The sequence below is a fragment of the Lolium rigidum genome, chromosome 6 (genome assembly GCF_022539505.1).
Source record: "Lolium rigidum isolate FL_2022 chromosome 6, APGP_CSIRO_Lrig_0.1, whole genome shotgun sequence".
Taxonomy (NCBI): Eukaryota; Viridiplantae; Streptophyta; class Magnoliopsida; order Poales; family Poaceae; genus Lolium; species Lolium rigidum.
In genome coordinates, this window is record NC_061513.1 from 1554375 (window position 1) to 1577298 (window position 22924).

General features: G+C 53.4%; 1 protein-coding gene across 1 annotated transcript; it reads right to left on the reverse strand.

Moving 5' to 3' along the window:
* Positions 1-12: 12 nt before the first annotated feature.
* LOC124667216 (probable calcium-binding protein CML31) lies at positions 13-776 on the reverse strand. Its single transcript, XM_047204527.1, has one exon. The coding sequence runs from the start codon at positions 675-677 to the stop codon at positions 243-245; it is 435 nt and encodes a 144-aa protein (XP_047060483.1). The 5' UTR covers positions 678-776; the 3' UTR covers positions 13-242.
* Between the last annotated feature and the right edge of the window lie 22148 nt (positions 777-22924).

Here is a 22924-nt window from a genome sequence, read left to right on the forward strand (position 1 = left end):
TTCAAAAGCACGAGTCAAAATCAGGGTATTAATACCAATTAATAGATACAATTACAAGTACTCCAGTACTATATGCTGTACACCTGCCATATCAAAAAGGAACGAATGAATGAACGAATGAGCTATGTACACAGTACACACCAACAAAGATGTGAAGTACTGCTTAACGAAGACATTCTTCATATCCAAATTTTAAAAGGGAACTCATGAATAAACGAATGAGCAGTTCCAGTTCAGGGCCTTCAGGCGCTCATCATGATCTTGAACTCGTCGAAGCTGAGCACGCCATCCCCATCCAAATCAAACCGGCAGATCATGGCGCGGCACTCGCCGATGCCTCGCTCGTTCCCGAGCCTGCCGAGCATCCGCCCGAGGCTCGCCGGCGTGATGCACCCTTCTCCCTCCATCTCGTACATCCCGAACGCCTGCCTCAGCCCCCTGGTCCTGTCCTCGTCCTCGGAGTCGCAGTGCAGCGCCAGCTTCAGGAACTCGGCCTCGCACAGCATCCCGTCGCCGTCCGCGTCCGCCGACGCCACCAGCGCCTCGGCCTCCTCCGCTGTCACGTTCTCCCCCAGCGTCGCCCTCATGCACACCTGCAGCTCCGCCGCCGAGATCCGGCCGTCCGCGTCCGCGTCCATGGTCGCGAACACCGTCCTCAGCTCGCTCGACGCAACCATTCTCGCCTATGCTAGGTGATCCTGCCTGTGTGATCCTGCCTTTAGCTAGGTGATCCTGCCTGTGCTTACAGCTTCCTCTCCTTTGCTTGCTAGTGTACGTACGTTGCTGGCTTGTTGCTGCAAGATCATGTGTCCGCGTTGTATTTATACTCTCTGGGGCGATCCGAATTTTCGAAGCTTCACGGCAAGGGGGGCTCTGGTCGTCGAGGCCATGCCGTGTTGCAGGGGCAGTGCTAGTCAACCATGGAAGCTTTTCTGCAGGAAATGAATGCGAAATTGGAATCTACTCCGCGTGGCGTCCGTGTGATAGTCTGACTTGGCGTGACGGCGTCTAGATGGTTGAGACGGGAAGAGACGGGGAAATCTGCTGCTGCGTTCCGGGAAGGCAAACGTTTGAACTTTGGATATTGTTGACTGCCGCGTTCGTGCGCTCGGTCCGACTTGGCATTGTTTCCAGTCACGATGGCAATTTTATCCACGGATCCGGGTATCCACGGATATTCGACCCACCGGGCACGGGTATGGAGGGTTGGTTGTGTCCACGGATTTCATGGGGCGGATATCCGATAATTTATGGAGCGGGCACGGGTAGAGCTTTTGATCCATGGATATTCGATGGATATCCAACTGACATGTGGTACATGATATTTTACCTATGATTGGCTGTCCCTTTTAGGCCCAAATCACCAAACCTTTAATTTAAGCCTTAATGATTTTATACTCTAAATAATCACAGAACCGCCTTGTGCTGGTAGGGCTTCCGCCGGCCGCATTGACTATGGATCTTCGTTGATTGCTCCGCCTCCTCGGTAATGTGATATATTGTTGCTTTGATATTCCTATGAATTGTCATCATAATTACGACTGAAATGCTACTGAAATAATGTCGAAATGCTGCCAAAATATTCATGTCAGCTTATTATTGATGAAATACAAGTGAAATATTGCTGAAATGGTACTCAAATTTTATGGGCATGGATATCCATGGATATCCAGGTATCCATCGGATTTGGATTTGGGGCGACATCCATGCCCATGGATACTTTCGTGGGCGGGGCAGAGCGAGGCTGATGGATTTGAGCATGGATCTGATTTTTCTATATCCGTCCAAACCCGCTCCATCGCGTATGTGTGTGGTTGGAGACTGGTGGCCTTGGCTTCCAGACTTCCAGGATTCCACAGCAGGCTCAGGGTAAAGGGCATCCACGCGTGCATGTCATTCTCACGCCGTCATGTCGATCGCTATATATTGTCAAGGTTGCGCTTTTGCTTTGTTCCACAAACTTGTTCTGGAGTATCTTTGGTTGTTGACTATCGTGCTTCTAGACCTTTTTTTTTTTGTACGAAGGGGCTGTTTGGATTGGTGCCGACGGCTGCCACACCAAAAGATTGGCGTTGACCGGCACTGTAGGCCACCGTTTGGATTGAAGCCCAACTAACCAAGCCATACCAAAATTTTGGCCGCTGCTCACGTTTTTGCGCCCACGCGCTGGCGAAACAGGGGCGAGCGATTGCTTCGCCAAAATATTGGCATGCCCCTGATTTGGCGTGGCAGGCCTGGGCATAAACCAAACAGCCCCGAAGTACTATGCGACCGCAACCTGAAAATACGTCAAAAATATGATTATTTGTGTTTTGGCAAAATATCAAGATAAATCTATTTATCTTTTTTTTTGCATGGAATACAACGGATTATATTGATGCACTGTTTGTCTTCGAGACATATATATATATATATATATATATACTTTATAGCATTCTCCATGCATGCAATTTTTTTGTCTTTTTCGAATCGTGAAGTATGAAACAACCCACCAAACCTTAGCCTTGCAATTAATTTCCGTTTTGCACAAAGTTTCCTTTTTTTTTAACAAAAGAGCATCAATGCTGGGATGTTACTGACATAGGCATCCCAAATGGGCCTGTCGAATATAGTACCCGGGGTTTATTGAAGGCCCACTACCCGAAGAATAAGAAGATTCGGAAGCCCAAGATGTACTTAAGGAAAAGATAGAGTTGTAATAGGAAGTGTTATTTGTAATCTGGCGGGATGAGTTAGAAACCGTCCCGGACTACGTAACTTGTACAAAACGAAACCCTCGGCTCCACCTCTTATATAAAGGGGGAGTCGAGGGACGAGGAGATCATCGAATCATTGTCCGCAAATCCTAGTTTTCATATTCGTCGAGTACTTTTCGGCTGAAACCTTCGAGATCTACTTGCCCTCTACTTCTAACTAAACCCTAGCCTACAATCCATAGGCATTGATAAGTTAATCCCTTGTCAATTGGCGCCGTCTGTGGGAATTAGAGGCGTAAGGATCTGATCTCGATGGCACGTTCAAGATCTTCGACATCGTCAACCGGAAGCAACACTATGGATCGAGGTAAACAGATCGCTGCTGGTCTTGTTGATTTTGTTCCTCACCCACCCTCCCGTTTGGATGCATATGCGTATCTGGCGGAGCCCTTGGAGATGACGTTCGGAAGGTTCCACTTTCGCGTCGAGAAGGAAGGATCGTATCGTGTCGAAATTCCGATTTCGTCGGGATCGTCGGCGGTCGATTCTGATTTTTCAAGCTATGCATCGTCAACTGAGTCAGAAGAAGAAGCTTCGGCAACACGTTACATCAGCATCAGAACAAGAGAGAAACTCGCCAAGATCTTCAGTGACACATTGTTTGAGTCATCTGCGGACTCATATATAAGCGATGGCTCAAGCGATGTCGACAATTACGACTTCATCGACAAATCCATCACAATGGGCAAGGTCTTCATCAATCTCAACAACGATGTCACCAAACCCAACATAGATCTGAGTACCAAATACCATCAGATTTATGCTATCGAAAATCAAGAGGAAACATCGGAGGCTTTCGACGAGTTGGGAAATCCTTTTGTCGATCCCTCAGATCTAAGGAGAGGTATGGGCACTAAATATGACGGGCCCACACCACGCGTCAGAGTTCAACTTCCACAGGCAGCTTGGGATAGAGCGGCAAAAGCCTTAGATGGTTCGGAGCCAATGACGACGACAGCTACAGCTCAAGAACTGCAAGCTTATCAATATAGGCTCGCACGAACTGCCCGAGAAATAGAAAAACAGACAGCTGAGTTGAACAGAAGAAAGGAGGCAGCTTCTGCATCCAGCAGGAGAAGGGCAGATCTAAGTGGACAATCTAGAGTTTCGGGTGATAGCCACAGGGAGGCTCGGAACAGAGGAAGATCAAGGTTACAACACATACCCGAAGCAGAAAGAGAGCACTTGGTTCAAAACCTCGACATGTCTTTTATGTCGATAGATACAAGAGGAAATATTATCCCTAAGACACCAGAAGCTGGGTATATGGCGACACAAGCTTACATCCTTGCATCCAGGCCACCCCAGGAGATCCAAGGGAAACATTATACAACATGGCGTTAGCAGGGGTTGGAGCTATGGGGACAGCGTTCGTAGCAACGCCTCCCGAAGGAGCGACAAGGCAAAATAGTCCACGACCTGCGGCAGCAACGGCGGCAGCTCCTGAAGGACCAAGTGGAGCAAGAGACACAGGAGCACAAGCAAGGGTCGATAGAGCGAGGCAAAGCAGAAGGGATCATCGGCAATCCCCGGAGCTTAATAACGAGGATATGTGCGTGTTTGACACGAGAAAAACGTCTATGAATGACATATGCGCTACGTTAAGGGGAAGCATGGTAGCGTGTTTCTCTCATGCACCGGGGTAAAATAAAGAAGTGCGGGCGTGCCAGTGTACCGTAGTACACAAGAAAAAGATAGGGAAGCATATGCATTTCATTAATCTCTCTTGGAGAAACAAAGTACAAGTTCCCGAATACAAAGCGCTTCGTGGCCTGCTTGCGCGGCCAGCTTGACTATGGCGATTGCGATCTCCTGGTTCCCGGGGCCTCGGAAGGCACCCGGTTAATTATTCCCGCGGGTTACGCCGCGAGACACCTCCGATTAAGCTGTGTGGTCGTCGTCTTCAAGTCTCGTCTTCTCCATGCACTTGGCGTAGACGATGATGATGTGATGGTGAAGTGGAAAGCGGGACGGTACGTCCGTCGCCCCGGCGATGCTTAGCCATACTCTGCGGCTTGTCGATGTCCGATGATGAAGATGTCCGGCCTCGTCAGCTCGGACGGATGGGCGGCCTTCGCCTCGTCGGTGCCAGGCCTGGTGGTGTCCGCCTTGTCGGTGTCGGACTTGATGTCTTGCCTTCGCCTCGTCGGTGCCCGGCAAGAAATGGTTTGATTCATCGAAGAAAAGACATGTCGGTGGAGCGGCGTCGCCTCGTCGGTGCTAGGCCGATGTTGGGGAAGAGGGTTGATGTAGGAGTCGAAGTAGACTTGGACGATGCCGCATGACGGTGTGGTGGTGCGGCTTGACGACGATGATGTATGAACTTGGCGATGTAGATCTTGTGATGCCGGAGGGTGTGCATGGGTCCATGGAGGCTTGATGTGTCGTAGTCATGTGACTCGACTAGAGTAGTCGGTTGACTTAGACGAATAGCAGCATGCCGATGTAGTTGGCATTCTCGCTGGAAGAAGAGTATGCCGATTTGTTGATGCAGTTATAGGCTGATGCTGGTTGATGGGCCGCATAATGATGTCTCGCCACTGCATGGATGTGTATGCTACGAGAACCCAGCTGCGGGCGCGACGAAGCTGGCTCCAGGACGTCCTTGGCGATCGAGGCAGTCCATTCATACCTGATATACCAAAACACATGTAGTTAAATAATCAATTTGTATTTACGTACCTTGGTTGGATGAATCAAAGCACCGTCGGCTGGTACTCCTTCAAACGTGTTGGGCATTTCTAGCTAAGTGAAATGCCTTGCTTCTCTTCCTTTAGCGCTCGACGTGTGTAAGGTAAGGTGCCGACCAACATGGAATGTCACATGGTGGTCAGCTGCCCTCGGCGCTGGTCCGGTTTCATGTTGACGGCGTGGCTCCGGCATCGTGCTGGTGATGCTCGCGTAGCTCCTGGCGCGGTGTGTCGCTACCGTTGGCGTCGGCGCTGTATCGGCCGACAATATAATGATGACACGGAGCCTTTGAGTGGCCGTCTCGACGGCAACCCTGACGAGGCTGCATGCTCCGATCTCGAATTGGTAGTGCCGGCGAGGTCGTAGTAGACGTGCTTGGCGATGAACATGTTCACCGGCAGGGTGCTAAGCGCATAGATCTTGGTCTTCTTGTGCTTAGCGGGAGGCAGCATACGTACACACACGCATGGGGTACGCGTGCATGGCCCTCGGAGCACACCGGAATATGTTGAGCGGTGTACGCCGACGGGCTACATATATGCAGCTCCGGCGGGGCCGTTCTATCCTTGTCGAAGGCGCGTGCTCTGTGTCACGACTCGATGGCGCGCATCCTCATCGATGGAGGCGATCTTGTCGCCACAAACTCTGGTGGCGTGGAGGAGCAGGGCCTCCACGGCCATGGTCCGCGTCGGCGGCGGGATGGTTTGCTTCGTCAGCGTCGCGGGGAGCTCCATCGACTGCCCTTCCCACTTGGCGTGCATCATGGCGTGGCGTCGAGCAGCAGCCGGACACGCCGTATCGCCGACATCCTCAATCGCCGACGTCCTCAATCGCTGACGTCCTTGTTCGCCGGTAATCGGCAAACTCCGTACGTCTTCATGTTGCGGGGCGCGTCCGCTGCTCCGGCTCTGGCCGCGGCAGCCGCTGCCTTCATTTCTTTTCCTGGTGGATTGCGCCTTGTACGTACCTGCGACTCAGCACAGCTAAAATGGTTATTAGGAAAGAGAAAATGTATCTCATTCAGGTGGCGCGGCCTCCATTTCTGCGGCCGCCGGCATCACAAGTGCGCGCCGATGGGCTGCATATAAGAAGCTCCAGCTGCGACATCCTCGTCGACAGAGTCGATCTTGTTCGCCGCGGACTGTGGTGGCGTGAAGGAGCAGGGCGTCCACGGCCATGGTCGACGTGATGGCTTGCCTTGTCAGTGTTGTTGACGGCTACCCTTGACGCTTGATGTGCATCATGGCGCGGCGTCGTGTCGCTGCCGGACACGCCGTGTTGCGGACGTCCGCGACAGCCCGCCGGTGATGGGCAACCTTCGTCTTCAGCTTGTGTGGCGCGCGTCCGCTGCCCCAAGTCTCTTGGTAGGCGCGTCGTCCGCTGCCGTCCCTTTCTCCTCCAAGCCCTCCCAGCTCTGGCTGTTGCTGCGTCCCTTTTATAGACGAGCCGCCAGGCCGAACCGAATGGGGCGCACTGCGCGCGCGGGCGTCGTTCTCAAGTTGTGCCGTTGCTCCATTTGCGGCTCGGCTGAGAGCATCCTTATCAGCTAGCTGGGTGCCGATCGTTGCGGAGACGCGGATGCGATTGACTCGAACCCGGCGCAAGGACGTGCTGCACCGGGCGATCAAAACCCGTCCGTTTCTTCAGCCTAGCCAGGATACATAAGCTGTACCCGTTCATGTACATGTACGTGCATACCTGACCCATGCGAAGCCCTGCATGCATAGAGAGCTAGCAAGGGATTGATCGATGTGAATGTATAGCCAACACACATTTAAATAAGAGAGCAGCATAAGCAGCCATAGGTAGTTTGTACGGCCGCGCCCTGTCATGTGTATTTATACGTGTATTGCACACCCAAAATACCACGTGATTTTCATTTGCTAGGTACAAAATCACGTCGAACAAATGCCCCCTCACCAAGTTGAGTTCGAGCGCGAAGCAGATCAAACTCGACTTGGTGAGAAAACAATATTAAGTGGCGCATTTTCTTTGCAGCCTTCCGATCTTTGCTGTTTGTTTAGAGAATATCTCACTTTTTTTTTACCCTGGGGACCTCAACCGGTGCCTTACATAGGCAACCTTCCAGCTAGCAGGTTTGTTAATTCCTTGGGCGAATCCAGATCAAGCGTGAAACTCCCTGGATCTTTATCTCAATCTTGTTCAGATTTTATTTCCAACGAGGTCTATATATACAGATAGCCCGCCAACAGCTTCTCTACACCAGCCCCTGCCGAAGTCATACCACCACGGAACAGCTGAGACGCCATATCACGTACAGCCGCCTCCGCGATCCGTTGACAGGAGGTATATGAACTTCATGTTTCCTTTCTACACTGCATAAACCGCCTCCAGGATGCATAGGGAAATACAGGTTGATCGGCAGCACAGATCGATCTGTTTCTTCTCATAGATTGAGTAGTACTAGCAGCAAGCTTGCATGCATGCCTGCAATATTCATGAATTCGTAGTAGCAGTTTTACATGTCTGCATACTAACTTGTATTTTCTTGTATAGGTCAGCAACGGAGCCATGAAGCGTGACGGTGGTGACCCTACCAAGAAGTCAGGCTCCGAAGACAGGAGCAAAGCCAAGATCGTGATGCATCTTCCACCAGCCAAGCCAAGGCCCGACGTGCTATCGGTTGATCGGCGTGTCCGACGCAACGATCGCGACGACCGGCGTGGCCACGGGTCGTCTAGGGATTCATCGCCGGCTTCATCGAGGAGGACGAAGTCCAGGACGGTGACTTATATTCCATCACCAACGCCATCACCACCTCCACCGCCGAGACGCACCAGGCAGTTCGAGCGGCGCCGTACACCAGCGGCCGCAGTTGCTCCGTCCAAGGCGGTAGAAGCAAAGGGAAGCCACCATGATAATGTGGCCGAGATCGATGCACCACTCGCCATCCCTATGGTATGATTAGTGTATATTTTTTAAAGTGTTGCATGTACGCCTTTCATAACATTTGCATGTCTCTCTGCAGGACAACCTGGATGAGATCTCCCATCTCATAGCGAAGGAAGGGACACAGGTGATCGACCGGGCTCTTGACTTGGTTCACCGTCAAGACATTGACAACGAAATGAACAAGCCGGCCATAGTCCTTGCTTTGCCCACTGCGGGTGATAAGGGAGCCATCGCTACTTCCTCCACCTCTCAAGAGAAAAAGCGCCAAGCTTCATCTGTAGCTGGAAAGGAGGATGCTGGAGGGAGTCAGAAGAAACCCCGCTCACCTTCGAAAGGTGATCGCCTTTTATTATTGTGAAAAACACTTATAATATTTTTTTTATAGAAGGGAGCATTGTGTTAACGCATCCATATTCCCGCAGATGAGGCGGTGGAAGACGAGGATGCCGCCCAGCATCTCGCTGAGCGGGCTAAAGAAGTGCATGCTAATGCAGAAAAGTACTTCCAGGGGATGGTCATTTATGGGCCAAAGTTCCCGGTCGAGGTGATCCCTCCTGTTGCTGACGACAAGCCAGGCGAGAAGCCAAAGCTCCATCTTCCCATGACGGACTTCACCTCGGAGCGAAACGCTGGGATTGTGCGCATGGACTTGAAAGCCATCCAGCGCCAGCTGAGGAAGAAACCCTTCAACAAAGCTAACGTCATCAACGCGATCTGGCTGGCCACGACTTCGTGGGAGAGAGAGTATGGAGCGTTGTATCCCGATGATTTGTGTAAGCTAGACTCGGTGCTGAAATCTTTGGCCCATCGCTTAGAAGGCACGATCAATCCCGAGGATTACGACGAACATGATGTGGCCCTCGCAGAAAAGGAGGCCCGTCCGTTCCTGAAGAAGCTAGAGGCTGCCTACTCTGATGTGCTCGGCCAGCTTGAGGCTATCAAAGGTGATCGCCTAACACTGGAGAAGCAGCGCGCCGACGTAGAAGCCATGCAGGTGCGTCTTCGAGAGGAGACAGAGAAGTACATGAAGTTGGCCGACAAGGCCAAGGAGCGTGAGGCTGCAGCTCGCCTCGACGGAGAGAAAGTCGGCATGGCACTTGAAGCTTATGATCATGCAGTCACGCGTTCGACCGAAAGAGTTGACGCGCTGAGGAAACGCAGGGAAGAGACGGCAGCCTTCTTGGGCCGCCTAGACAGGCAGAGGGCGCCGTTCGATGGAGAGAACCCGCCAGAGGCTGCCATTATCTTGGCGTATCCTTCCGCTGCGTAGGCAGCCCAGCCGTCCAGCCAGCCATCACCAAGGAGTATTCTTGTTAAAGAAAGTAGTAAACTTCAAGTCCTCTTAAAGAGCAACTATTCGTGTGTGCACCTCGTTAGAGTATCTTAGCCTTTTTATTTTCCTTATTCAGCATCGAATCAAACAATTTCCCTGTTATACAATATAATGTGATGGCTGTATCAATCATATTGAGTTTCGGATCAATTGTGTTGATGAATTGCATGTGATCCATCATATTATAATTGCTCTGCGTGAGTTCTGATATCTGGATGATCAGTTTTGCCTCGTCATCGAGCACGGCGGCGCCCTGGACGACGGGTGCCGAGATCTTTCCAGTGTTCATACAGGGTTGTTCCTTCGCTGTTGAGCTCGGTGCTAAAAGCAACAGCAGCTCGGCCATAGCTCCATCGGGCAAACTCACTTTTTAGTCTGCTCCAATGTGAAGAGCAAAGGCGAGGAAAATCTGTGAGTTCATCATATATTCATAAGTTCCATACGCGTGCTGTCCAACGATCAAGTAATCGATCAGCCGTAAGCACTGCTGTGGTGTTTGACATTATTTTGTACTTCCTGCTACTCATTTCAGCGTCAAAGGCGAGAAACGGCCGATAAATACGATTCAATCTGAACACGGTCGACAAGATTAGAAATCGCCCGCCCAGCGATACCATCAATATAAATACATGGCCTTCTTTTAATCCTTCACGCTGCATGCTTGAGCACCAAGTGCAAAGGATAAGAGAAGCAGGCGTGCATATGCTGCACTGCCGGCCATAGAGGGCATTTCTATACATGCGCCTATTCATTTTTATCCATTTGCTCAGAAGCATTTTTATATGAAGATAAGAATGCCACACGTCCAGTTGATTAAGGCTGTGGGCGCAACATTGCAAGCCAAAACATCGCGAGGAAATTTTAGGGTCGTGCCGCGGGCGATCTACCGGCTGACCGACGCGGACTCCGTAGCCGCAACAACGTGGTCACGGCCGCAGGCCTCCATGCGCAGCCGCATAAACATCTTGTACAGAACAACATCAATAGGTACGTCGATAGTGTGAATTTTCCTTGAGAAGAGATCGTTATAGTCTAGTGCAGGTAAGTTCATCCGCACTTGCATTGGACGTGAGGAGGCTTCTTGCGACCATGAAATAGTCACGGTGCCAGGCAATAAGACAACCTCACATTGCCTTCATTCGACGGCGAAATACCATGCCATGTCTTGAAGAATTTTTATCAATCTAGTCGCGACCGCTTAGCAGTTGCAGTGCCAGCCGACTAGGTCGAAGGGTTTCACAGATTCACGCTGGCCGCACTGGCGCGCTACACTGCTCCCATAAACTTGGTAGAGACGCACGGACAAAACGGTAGAAGCCCTCCGCCTTGTCGTGGTCCTACGCAAATAAGAAGCGTCGGAAAACCATCGACCGCTCACATTTAAGTGAACAGTAGTATGCCGGGGTAGCCGTCGGCTATGTTGATGACCGAGGGGCGGTGTTGCCCCTGGCCTGATTGTAATTGTAGACTAGACGCTGGGGCGCCATCAGCGCCATAGAAACACAGGTGTTGCCAACCCATGTGCTCATGATATCGTTGATGTAGATTATAAAGGTGTCGTGAAGTTGTCGGAGATGTCACGGCGCATGGGTATTGCTGCCCCAGTGCCGATACGTAGATTGGTGTCGATGATCGAGCGCCGAGAAGTCGTCGGTGGCGTCATGGCGCATGGGCGTTACTGCCCCAGTGTCGTGATGTAGGTCGATGTAGAACATCAAGCGCCGACAAGTCGTTGGCGATGTCATGGTGCGTGGGCGTTATTGCCCCCAGCGCCATGATGTAGGTCGATGCAGAAGGTCTGGCACCGAGAAGAAGACGACGATGTCATGACGCATGGGCGTTACTGCCCCAGTACCATGACGTAGGTTGATGTAGAAGATGGAGCGCCGAGAAGTCGTCGGCGATGTCACGGCGCATGGAAGTTGCTGCCCAACACCATGACGTAGGTCGATGTAGAAGATGGAGCGCCGAGAAGTCGTCGGCGATGTCACGGCGCATGGAAGTTGCTGCCCAACACCATGACGTAGGTCGATGTAGAAGATGGAGCACCGAGAAGTCGTCGGTGATGCCACGACGCATGGAAGTTGCTGCCCCAGCACCATGACGTAGGTCGACGTAGAAGATCGAGCGCCGAGAAGTCGTCGGCGATGCCACGGCGCATGGAAGTTGCTGCCCCAGCACCATGACGTAGGTCGACGTAGAAGATCGAGCGCCGAGAAGTCGTCGGCGATGCCACGGCGCATGGAAGTTGCTGCCCCAGCACCATGACGTAGGTCGATGTAGAAGATGGAGCGCCGAGAAGTCGTCGGCGATGTCACGGCGCATGGAAGTTGCTGCCCAACACCATGACGTAGGTCGATGTAGAAGATGGAGCACCGAGAAGTCGTCGGTGATGCCACGACGCATGGAAGTTGCTGCCCCAGCACCATGACGTAGGTCGACGTAGAAGATCGAGCGCCGAGAAGTCGTCGGCGATGCCACGGCGCATGGAAGTTGCTGCCCCAGCACCATGACGTAGGTCGACGTAGAAGATCGAGCGCCGAGAAGTCGTCGGCGATGCCACGGCGCATGGAAGTTGCTGCCCCAGCACCATGACGTAGGTTGATGTAGATATACGGGTGACAGGGAGCCATCGGGCCACCTTCTGAGCATGGATGTCGCCTGCCCTAGCCGCCAATGTTTATTCGCTATTGGCGTAAGCCACTAGACGCCGTGAGGTCATGGGCGGTATCATGGACACACTGATATGGTGGTCCAGTAGCCATCTTCTTAGCGCAGGTTCAACGTGTGCGCCATGATGATTATAGCTGCACCGAGTGTGAATGCAAAGAAAATGCAAGCAGGTATGTTTTGTAACATGTTTAAAAAAAAAATTCTTTAAGCTATGAGGCATAGTGGTGTAATCGGAAAAGGCTACCAAAGGACTCGTCATTGGGGAAACGTGAGAGGACTATGACCGTCGCAACTCAATATTGAGTTTCCTTTAGAGTGTGTGTGTGTGGAGACGACATGCTTCATGGATGCTTCCGAGAGATAGTAGAAGATCGTATTCTAGCCCATCATCGTACCGAGTGGAACCCCACAACTCAAACATGCCCCCGGACTGAGCCTCAAGAACACAAAGACTTAGGTGAGGTCAATTGGGGTAAATGGTTTTAGGACAAATGGCCGAAAATAATCCATGCCTTGGTTGAGGGGTGGTGAATGACTGCTTCCGCCTCCTTTCAAGTGGTTCCCTTACTGCCGAGGATTGCTTGGCTTGCTTCTTTGAACTCTTGAAGATATTTATTCTTGTGAGAATTGCTTTGCACGAGCTATTTGTTCAGCCGTGGACTTTATAGGATCACTTGAACTTCTGGAGATTTTCTTTGTTCTTCTCAGGATTGCTGGAACTTCTTCAGGAATATTCTTCTATTTTGGACAGGGACCCACCTTGAGAACTTGGAAAACATTCATTCACCTTGGTGGACTAAGAAAACCCTCTGGCACTTTATCTGGAGCTTATGGTGGCACGCCCCGGGGTTGCCAAGGGGCTACGCACCGAACCTCAACTTGTGTTGGGTCGGGCAGCATTTTCTTGATCTTTTCCTATAGTCTTCCCCGGGACGCGAGCCTCCGTGAACCTGAGAAACGCCAGGAAAAATGATGAGCATGGAGTCTCAGTGTCAGAAGTGCCCAAATAGTCTTCTCCACCGCCTACAGAAGCATGCAATTGACATGTGTCGTGCATTACGAATGTGAGAGCAACTCCACAGCAGCACGACATGTTCTGATGCCCTCTGACAAGTCCCAAGGTAGCCAATTCTTTAAACAGTAGTTTATATTTGTAGGAAAAATCATTATTTATACTTAGTAATTGCCTCAGATCATGGAAAAAGGTGGAATAATGTGATGCATGTGGTGCAAAACCAAAGTGCAACATGTGAAGGCTAAAGATTCCATAGCTCTTCTGGTAGAACCTGCGGTTGGTGAAGATATCCGCTCAGCACATCGCCCTCGCATCCGAGCCCAGTAGGTCGGAGAAGACGGGACACAGCCCAGTAGGTTAGAGAAGACGGGCCATTTGCTTCTTCATCAAAGGAGTATGGCACCCTTCCATCAATTAGAGCCGTCGTCTTCATGGGGCGACCTAGGATAGGTTCAGTCGCCGGTGTACTAGGCTTCAAGTCAAGATTGACGAAACTTGTTTTTGCCTGGAACAAGGTAAATTCCCGCTTCACGAAACTGCCCCAAGTACAACTGGGCGTGATTCAGAGATCGGCGAAGCCTTCCATAAAAGGTGGACGATGACATGGTCCACCAAAGAAAGTCTTGGGGAGAGTGAAACACCTTAGACCCCTTATATAATGCATGGCACCTTATTAAATGGCTGCCGTAATTCGGATAGAACCCATGTATCAAGGCATATTGGACATGCACCCGTGGATTCCCACCAGAAAAAGTGATCACAGTTGGATCTTGAATTGTGAGGGAGTTATCCGGGCCATTTCGTAAGATAGGGCCCCGGCTAGAACATCCCAAGATAAATAACTTCACACGCCGTCTTGTATTATGGAGAGGATCATGAAGACGAATTCGATGACCATTGTTGCGCAGCAAAGATGGGAGGAGAACCAGGTCCCACCGGGCGTGCCAATTTGTTTGACACGAGAAAAACGTCTGTGAAAGACAGATGCGCTACATTGAGGGGGGAGGATGGTAGCGTGTTTCTCTCATGCAGGCCAGGGTAAAGAAAATAGGTGCGGGCGTGCCAGTGTACCGTAGTACACAAGAAAAAGATAGGGAAGCATGCATTTCATTAATCTCTCTTTGAGAAACAAAGTACAAGTTCCCGAATACAAGGCGCTCTGTGGCCTGCTTGCGCGGCCAGCCTGACTATTGTGATTGTGATATTCTGGTTCCCGGGGCCTCGGAAGGCACCCGGTTAATTACTCCCGCGGGTTACGCCGCGAGACACCTCCGATTAAGCCGTGTGGTCGTCTTCGTCGTCTTCGCTTCGCGTTCTCCATGCATGATGTGGTGGTGGTGGTTTGTGTGGGCGGCGGTAGAGCCCGTGTCCTCGTCGGTACACGCGCCGCATGTAGCATGGCTTTTGTTCTGGCCAAGCCCGCCCTCGCCGTCGTGCCTCGTCGGTCTTGACGGTGTTGATGTAGTTGGAGTTGAAGTAGCATGGGTCCGCTCAGCTGGGACTTCTCGACGACCAGTAGCCTCGTTGGGGTGCGCAAGGGGTATGCCTCGCGGGAGTAGAATGATGGAGGAGACCGGCGTCGGTGTGAAAACCAACGCACACACGTAAGTCGGTGTAGCCGATGTGGTCGGCGCCTCGTCCTTAGCCTGACGCCAAGTTTATGGCTGTCGGCGTAGTCAAGGACGCCGTCTCACGGGCTCGCAGGGTAGTGGAGTCGATGGCGTGCCAAAGGAACCGTCGCGTGTCGGAAGGTACAACCGCCGAGGGAGTGGAGTCGATGGCGCGCCGAAAGCATCGTCGCGCCTCGGAGAGAGCACCCGCCCATCAAGGGCCATCTCCGTGTGGCCAACATTGTAAACGTTGGTTCTTGGCTCGTCTCCGATCGCTTCCAGATAGGTGGATGTTGTGGCACATGACCATGGCTTGGCCGGCCGCAACCTGCCATGCACGTACATACTAATACAAACATGTATAGCTTTATGTGTAGATGTGGTGCTTAAGATTCAAGCGGCAACAACGAGGTCCATGCCCATGTCCTCGGCCCGTTTCACCATGGTGAAGAAGGTAGAGAGCTGCAAGCTGGCAGCTCATCATGCCACGCCATCCTTTTGGCGTTGTCTTGGTAGTGGAGATGATGCCAGGCTGCATGCCGACATGCTGGGCACGGACTCGTCATCGTCGCGCCTTGTGGTATGATGGAGATGGCGCCGCGCTGCACACCGGCAGCCGTGGCACGAACTTGTTGTCGTCGCGCCTCATCGGTGATGAAGATGGCGCCGCGCTGCACGACGGCGGCCTTGGAACGGACGTCGTTATCGCGCGCCGCACTGCACACCGGCCGCCTCGTCAGGGACGTCATCGCCGCGTCTCGCGGACGGTGAAGATGTCGCTGGGCTACGCGGCTGCAGCCCCGCCGCCGTGATGTCGTTTCCTTGGACGTGGCTTGTGGAGTTGGAGATGACACCGGGCTACACGCCGGCAGCCCCTACACGGATGTCGTCGCCGCGCTGCACGCCAGCAGCCATGCCAAGGACGTCGCCGCAACGTCTCGTGGTGTGGTGAAGATGGCGCCGCGCTGCACGCCGGCAGCCTCGGCGCGGACTCATCGTCGTCGTCGCGCCTCGCGAGTCGTGGAGATGGCGCCGCGCTGCACGCCTGCAGCCTTGGCACGGACTCGTCATCATCGCGCCTCGCGGGTGGTGGAGATGGCGCCGCGCTGCACGCCGGCCGCCTCGTCAAGGACGTCACCGCTGCGTCTCATGGGCGGTGAAGATGTCGCTGGGCTACGCGATGCCGTTTCCTTGGACGTCGCTTGCGGAGTTGGAGATGACACCGGGCTACACGCCGGCAGCCCCTACATGGATGTCGTCGCCGCGCTGCACACCAGCAGCCTCGTCAAGGACATTGTCGCAATGTCTCGTGGTGTGGCGAAGATGGCGATGCGTTGCACGCCGGCAGCCTCGGCACGGACTCGTCATCGCCGTCGCACCTCGCGGGTGGTGTAGATGGCGCCGCGCTGGCATGCCTGGCACGGACGTCGTCGTTGCGTCTCGTGGGCGCCGTGGAGACGGCATCGCCCTGCATGACGACAACCTCTTCACGGGCGTCGTCGTCGCGCCTCGCAGGTGCCGTGGTGATGGCGCCGCGCTGCACGCCGGCAGCCTCGCCTCACGGGTACCATAGAGATGGCGTCGCGCCGCACGCCGGTGGCCTTGTCCAGGGCGGCGTCGTGGGTATGGTGGAGAAGATGCCGCTCTGCATGCCTAGACGTCCGGCTTCGTCGATGTGCGTGGTGGAGATGATGACAGGCTGCACGCCGACATGCTGGGCATGGACTCGTCATCACGCCTCGCAGTATGATGGAGATGGCGCCGCGCTCCACGCCGGCAGCCGTGGCACGGACTCGTTGTCGTCACGCCTTATGGGTGCTGAATATGGCGCCACGCTGCGCGCCGGCATGCCCATCGTCATCGCGCCTCTGAAGCGTCGTGGAGGGGGCGTCACGCTGCACGCCGGCAGCCCTCCTCACGGGCGTCGTCATCGCTCCTCACGGGTGGTGGAGATGGCGTCGCGCCGCGCGCCGGCAGCCTTGACTTCGTCGTCGTGGCTCGCGGGAGTTGAGAGGGCGCCGTGACACGAGCCTTGTGGAGAAAAGGATGTCGCCGGGCTACACGCCGGCAGCCCCGCCACCATGACGCTGTCGCCCTGGACGTCGCTCGTGGTGATGAGGATGTCGCCGGGCTACACGCCGGCAGCCCCGCCACCATGACGCCGTCGCCTTGGATGTCACTCGTGGAGATGAGGATGTAGCCGCGATCCACGCTAGCAGCCCCGCCACCATGCCGCCGTGTCCTTGGGCGTCGCTCGCGGAGTTGACGATGTCGCCGGGCTACGCGCCGGCAGCCCCGCCGCCATGACATCATCTCCTTGGACGTCGCTCGCGGAGTCGAGCATGTCGCCGTGCCTCGCGGGTGGTGGAGATGGCGCCGCGCTGTACGCCGACAGCCTTGGTACGAACATCGTCGCCACGCCTCACGGGTGATGAAGATGGCGCCGCGTTGCACGCCAGCAGCCCCGGCCCGGACGTCATCGCAGCGTCTCGCGATGTTGTGAAGATTGCGCCGTGCTGCACGGCGACAGCCCCGACATCATCGTCGGTGGCACGGTGTAGAGTTGGAGATGGACCCCGGATGTGCACGTCAACAGCCTTGACATCGTCGTCTTCGCCATGGCAGATGGCGCCGGGCTGTAAGCCGGCAGCCCCGACGTCATCGTTGGTGGCACGGTGTATAGTTGAAGGTGGAGCCCGGATATGCACCCGGCAGCCTTGGCGTCATCGTTCTCGCTGTGGCGGATGGCGTCGGGCTGTACGCCGACAGCCCCGATGTCGTCGTCACCGGACGCCAGCTCCGAGCGTCACCGTGCAGCCGTATGCATGCGTGCGTGTCTTGGAGAAAAGAGAGATAGATGAAGGAGAAATATTAAACCCTGATTCTCACCATTGACGATCACCCATGGCGCCTCCATGGCCTCCCTTCTTGCTCCTTCCCGGCTGAGTGAACGTGTAGATGGATGCCGCCATGGCCTGTGTACGTGTAGATGGATGTGTATAGAGGGGTTGGGTGGATGGTGCTGGCCTTCGCCTCCTCCTGGTGCGAGAGTTGTGCCTCCAATCTCCGTCCCGTGCCTCCGGCTGGTGCGTGTGGTGGCAAACTCCGGCCGGGCGTTTCTTCTCCGTGCGTCGTGCTGGTGAGCCCCGTTCTCCTCTTTCTTTTTCTTTCCAGGTACGAGCCTTCTCTCGTCCCTTTTATAGACGAGCCGCCAGGCCGAACCGAATGGGGCGCACTGCGCGCGCGGGCGTCGTTCTCAAGTTGTTGTGCCGTTGCTCCATTTGCGGCTCGGCTGAGAGCATCCTTATCAGCTAGCTGGGTGCCGATCGTTGCGGAGACGCGGATGCGATTGACTCGAACCCGGCGCAAGGACGTGCTGCACCGGGCGATCAAAACCCGTCCGTTTCTTCAGCCTAGCCAGGATGAGTCAATAGCATAAAACCACCACTTTGATGGTGAAATTTACCGTATGGTACCACTTTGCGTTTGCGGGACAAAAAACCACCACATTTTGCTCAGTTTTTTTCCGGAATGCGCTAAACGTGAATTGAACGCGAATTGACAGAGAATCTGACAGGTGGGTCCTATTGTCAGCGCTGAGGTGGCAACACTATGCAGTAAGATGTGGACAGAGGGCCCACATGTCCCAGTGATCAGGCTGATTTAATAAAAAAATCCCAAAAAAGCCCCCATCACCTCCCCCACCGGCTCACCCCCACCACAGACCCGCCGCCTCCCCCACTGGGTCACCCCCACCACCGCTGGCGCTCGCCGCCGCCGGCGAGGTAAGACGGCACCCTCCAAGCACGACGGGAACTGCCCCTGCATCTCCCGTGCCGTCGCTCCCCTGCATCTCCCGCGCCGCCGCCCCTGCATCTCCCGCGCCGCCGCCCCTGCAGCTCCCGCGCCGCCGCCCCTGCATCTCCCGCGCCGCCGCCCCTGCAGCTCCCGCGCCGCCGCCCCTGCATCTCCCGCAACGCCGCCCCCTGCAGCTCTCGCGCCGCCGCCCCTGCAGCTCTCGCGCCGCCGCCCAAAGTGGTGAACATGTCGGGCGGCGCACATGGGTTCTTTCTCCGAGGCGGCCGCCGCCGGCGAGCCACCACCGCAGAGTGCCTCCGCCGCGCCCCCTGGTAGGAGTCGAGCACCGCGTCCGCGCCATCGGGGTCGCGACCCCTTGCTCCACGGCCATGCGCCGCCGCCGCGTCCCCGATGTTGCGGCCAAGCGCCGCCGCCGCGCGGCCCGTGCTCGCCGACGACCCCCTCGCCCCATGCTCTTGGCGTTGTGGCAGAGCTCCCCGACGGGGCTGGGGAGGGGGACGGCCAGGGCTCGGCAGCGGGAAGGGCCTCAGAGGAGGGCGGCCAGGCGCAGCAGCGGGCACGTCCATGGCGCGATGACGGTGGTGGCCAAGAGAGCGGCGGCGCCGCTCGACTCCCAGCAAGGACGGGAAGGGGACGACCTCCCCAGTTTTGTTTTTTTAATGACTTTTAGATTTTTCAATTGATCTGACACCTAGGACCCAGTCCAGATCAGCAAGTTACTGCGTTATGTTGCCACCTCAGCCCTGACTAGTGGGCTCTACCTGTCAGATTTCCTGTCAATTCGCGTTCAATTCGTGTTTAGTGCATTCCGGAAAAAACTGTGCAAAATGTGGTGGTTTTTTATCCCGCAAACGCAAAGTGGTACCATACGGTAAATTTCACCATCAAAGTGGTGGTTTTATGCTATTGACTCAGCCAGGATACATAAGCTGTACCCGTTCATGTACATGTACGTGCATACCTGACCCATGCGAAGCCCTGCATGCATAGAGAGCTAGCAAGGGATTGATCGATGTGAATGTATAGCCAACACACATTTAAATAAGAGAGCAGCATAAGCAGCCATAGGTAGTTTGTACGGCCGCGCCCTGTCATGTGTATTTATACGTGTATTGCACACCCAAAATACCACGTGATTTTCATTTGCTAGGTACAAAATCACGTCGAACAGTGCGGTCTACCGTGCTTCACGAGAAGAGTCCGAAAAACTCGAGTCCCCTCAGGATTCAAGTTACCCGATCACTTCAAAAAGTTCGACGGCCTGCAAGATCCGGAGGACTGGCTAATTGATTACCTCGAGACGGTGAAGCTAACTGGAGGAACTAGAGCAACAGCCATGCAAAGTATTCAGGTGCACTTAAGTGGAGCCGCACGATCTTGGATCAAAAAACTTCCGCCAGGATCCATCGACAAGCTGGGAAAGTTTCGAGGACGTATTCGTCAAGAACTTCAGGTCCACGTGCAAAAAACCTGCGTCGTTAGAAGAGCTGAGGGCATGTCAACAAAAGCCAGATGAGTCAATGAGAAAATATATCCAAAGGTGGAACATCATAAAAAACTCGGCAGAAAATATATCTGACGAGAGAGCAATAGATGCGTTTGTCGCAGGAATTAGGCGTGGAGATTTTGTCGAGGATTTGGGAAGGACCAATCCAAAAACAGTATCCGCGTTGATGGAGATAGCAAATAGATGGGCAGACGGAGAAGACGCTGTCCACAATAAACGACACAGGTCGCCTGAGGAGGACCGTGGTCGAAATTATCAGTCAAGGCGACGATTTCCTCGACGAGTACTGTAACTACGACGCTCCAGGGCAAATTTTGGCTGGATTCCGAGCCAGCGCAGGAGGAAACAACAGAGATGATTATCAGAGAAGCAATGAGCAGCGAAACGATAATAGGGACGACTCCCGCAACAGGCAAAATAGTGGGCCGAGGTTTCCAAGACCTTTTATATCCCCCGAAGAAATGCTGAACGGACCATGCCAGATGCACTTCTTCCTCGACAGCAATGGAAAAAGACAGTCAGGGCACCTGCAGAAAGATTGTCGAAATTTTCAGGCAATGTTCAGATACGCAGAAAATGCTCACGCTCGAGCAGCACAGAGAAACCCTCGGGAGCCTAGGAGCGAAGTTCATCTACCGCCACCTCCCGCGATTACAGAGGACAATCGACACCAGCTCAGAATAGCGGCAGCACCTGCACCACCACCCTATGTTGATCCTAACTCCAACGGAGCAGTGTCGATGATTCAGAAGGGAAGGCCATCCAATAGAGCTCAAAAAGTAATCTCACGACAGGTGTTTATGGCAGAGAAAATGCCTCCACCAACAGTTGAGTACCTTAATTGGTCAGGACAAGATATCGGCTTCACAATAGCAGACCATCCGCAGCAAGTTCCTCGACCAGGGCAGTCAGCACTTATTCTACCGGCAGTTATCGCAGGATTTGACGTTTCTCGAGTATTCATAGATGGTGGCAGCAGCTTAAACCTTATGTATGCAGATACATTGAGGAAGATGAACATATCCTTAGCAAACCTGAAGCCAACGGACACAAGGTTCCACGGCATCACACCAGAAAAACCAAGTTACCCATTGGGGAAGATCAACCTCGACGTTCAGTTTGGAACCCGAGAAAATTATAGAATCGAGAAACTGGAGTTTGAAGTCGTGGATTTTCCATCGCAGTACCACGCTTTGTTGGGACGACCAGCATATGCTAGATTTATGGCAGTACCACACTATACATACCTGTTATGGAGATTGCCTGGACCCAAGGGACCAATCACGGTCAAAGGGAGTTTCGCCTTAGCTGATAAGTGCGACAAGGATTTCCATCGGTTATCAGAAACCTTCGGGATGCAAGCAGAATACTTGGCGTCGAAAAGCATGACTGACTACGACGTACTGCCAGACGTTGGAAGGCCAAACAAAGAATCAACTTTCAACACGGAGAAAAATTCTAAGGAGGTGCGGATTCACCCGACGGATCCAAAAAGACGACATCCATTGCAAACAACATGGATATCGCATAGGAAAGCGCGCTCGTCGAGTTCCTCCGTGAGAACTGGAAAATCTTCGCATGGTGTCCAGCTGACATGCCAGGAGTACCCAGGGAACTTGCCGAGCACCACCTAAATTTGGATCCAACAGCGAAACCAATCAGACAACCTTTGCGGCGTTTTTCGGAACCAAACCGCAAAGCCATGCTATCAGAAATAAACCGACTAGAGGAAGCTGGTTTTATCAGAGAGATATCTACAGAAGCCACATGGGTAGCTAACCCAGTGATGGTGCCGAAGAAAAACACGACAGTCCTTCGCATGTGCGTCGACTTTACGTGTCTCAACAAACATTGCCCTAAGGATCACTTTCCCCTCCCAAGGATCGATCAAATCATCGACTCCACGGCAGGTTGTGAACGTCTTTCCTTTTTGGATGCATACTCTGGTTATAACCAGATCAGATTAAAAGAAGATGATGAAGCCAAAACAGCGTTTATTACACCTTACGGCGTGTTTTGTTACAAGACAATGCCCTTCGGTCTAAAAAATGCGGGAGCAACATATCAGAGGATGATGCAGAAGTGTTTAGCAACACAGATCGGGAAAAACGTGCAAGTATACATTGATGATGTCGTCATAACGTCAAAAAAGGGGCAACGCTGATCGAGGATCTCAAAGAAACTTTTGACAACCTCGACAAATTCTGCCTCAAGCTGAACCCGACGAAGTGTTCTTTTGGCGTCCCAGCAGGAGAACTTACGGGGTTTCTAGTTTCAGCAAGAGGGATTGAAGCAAATCCCGACAAAATACAAGCCATAGTAACAATGAGAAAGCCAACGAAGTTGAAAGAAATACAACGAGCTAACCGGGCAAGTCGCAGCTTTGAGCAGATTCGTCGCCAGGTTAGGAGAAAAGCGTTACCATTTTATGCGCTGATAAAACAAGGAGATAAATTCCAGTGGAACGAAGAGGCCGATAGAGCTTTCGAGGATCTGAAGCGAAAAATCTCGACACCACCAATCCTGGTGGCTCCAAAGGAAAAGGAACCGCTCCTGTTGTATATTGCAGCCACACCTCAAGTGGTTAGCACGGTTTTAGTTGTCGAA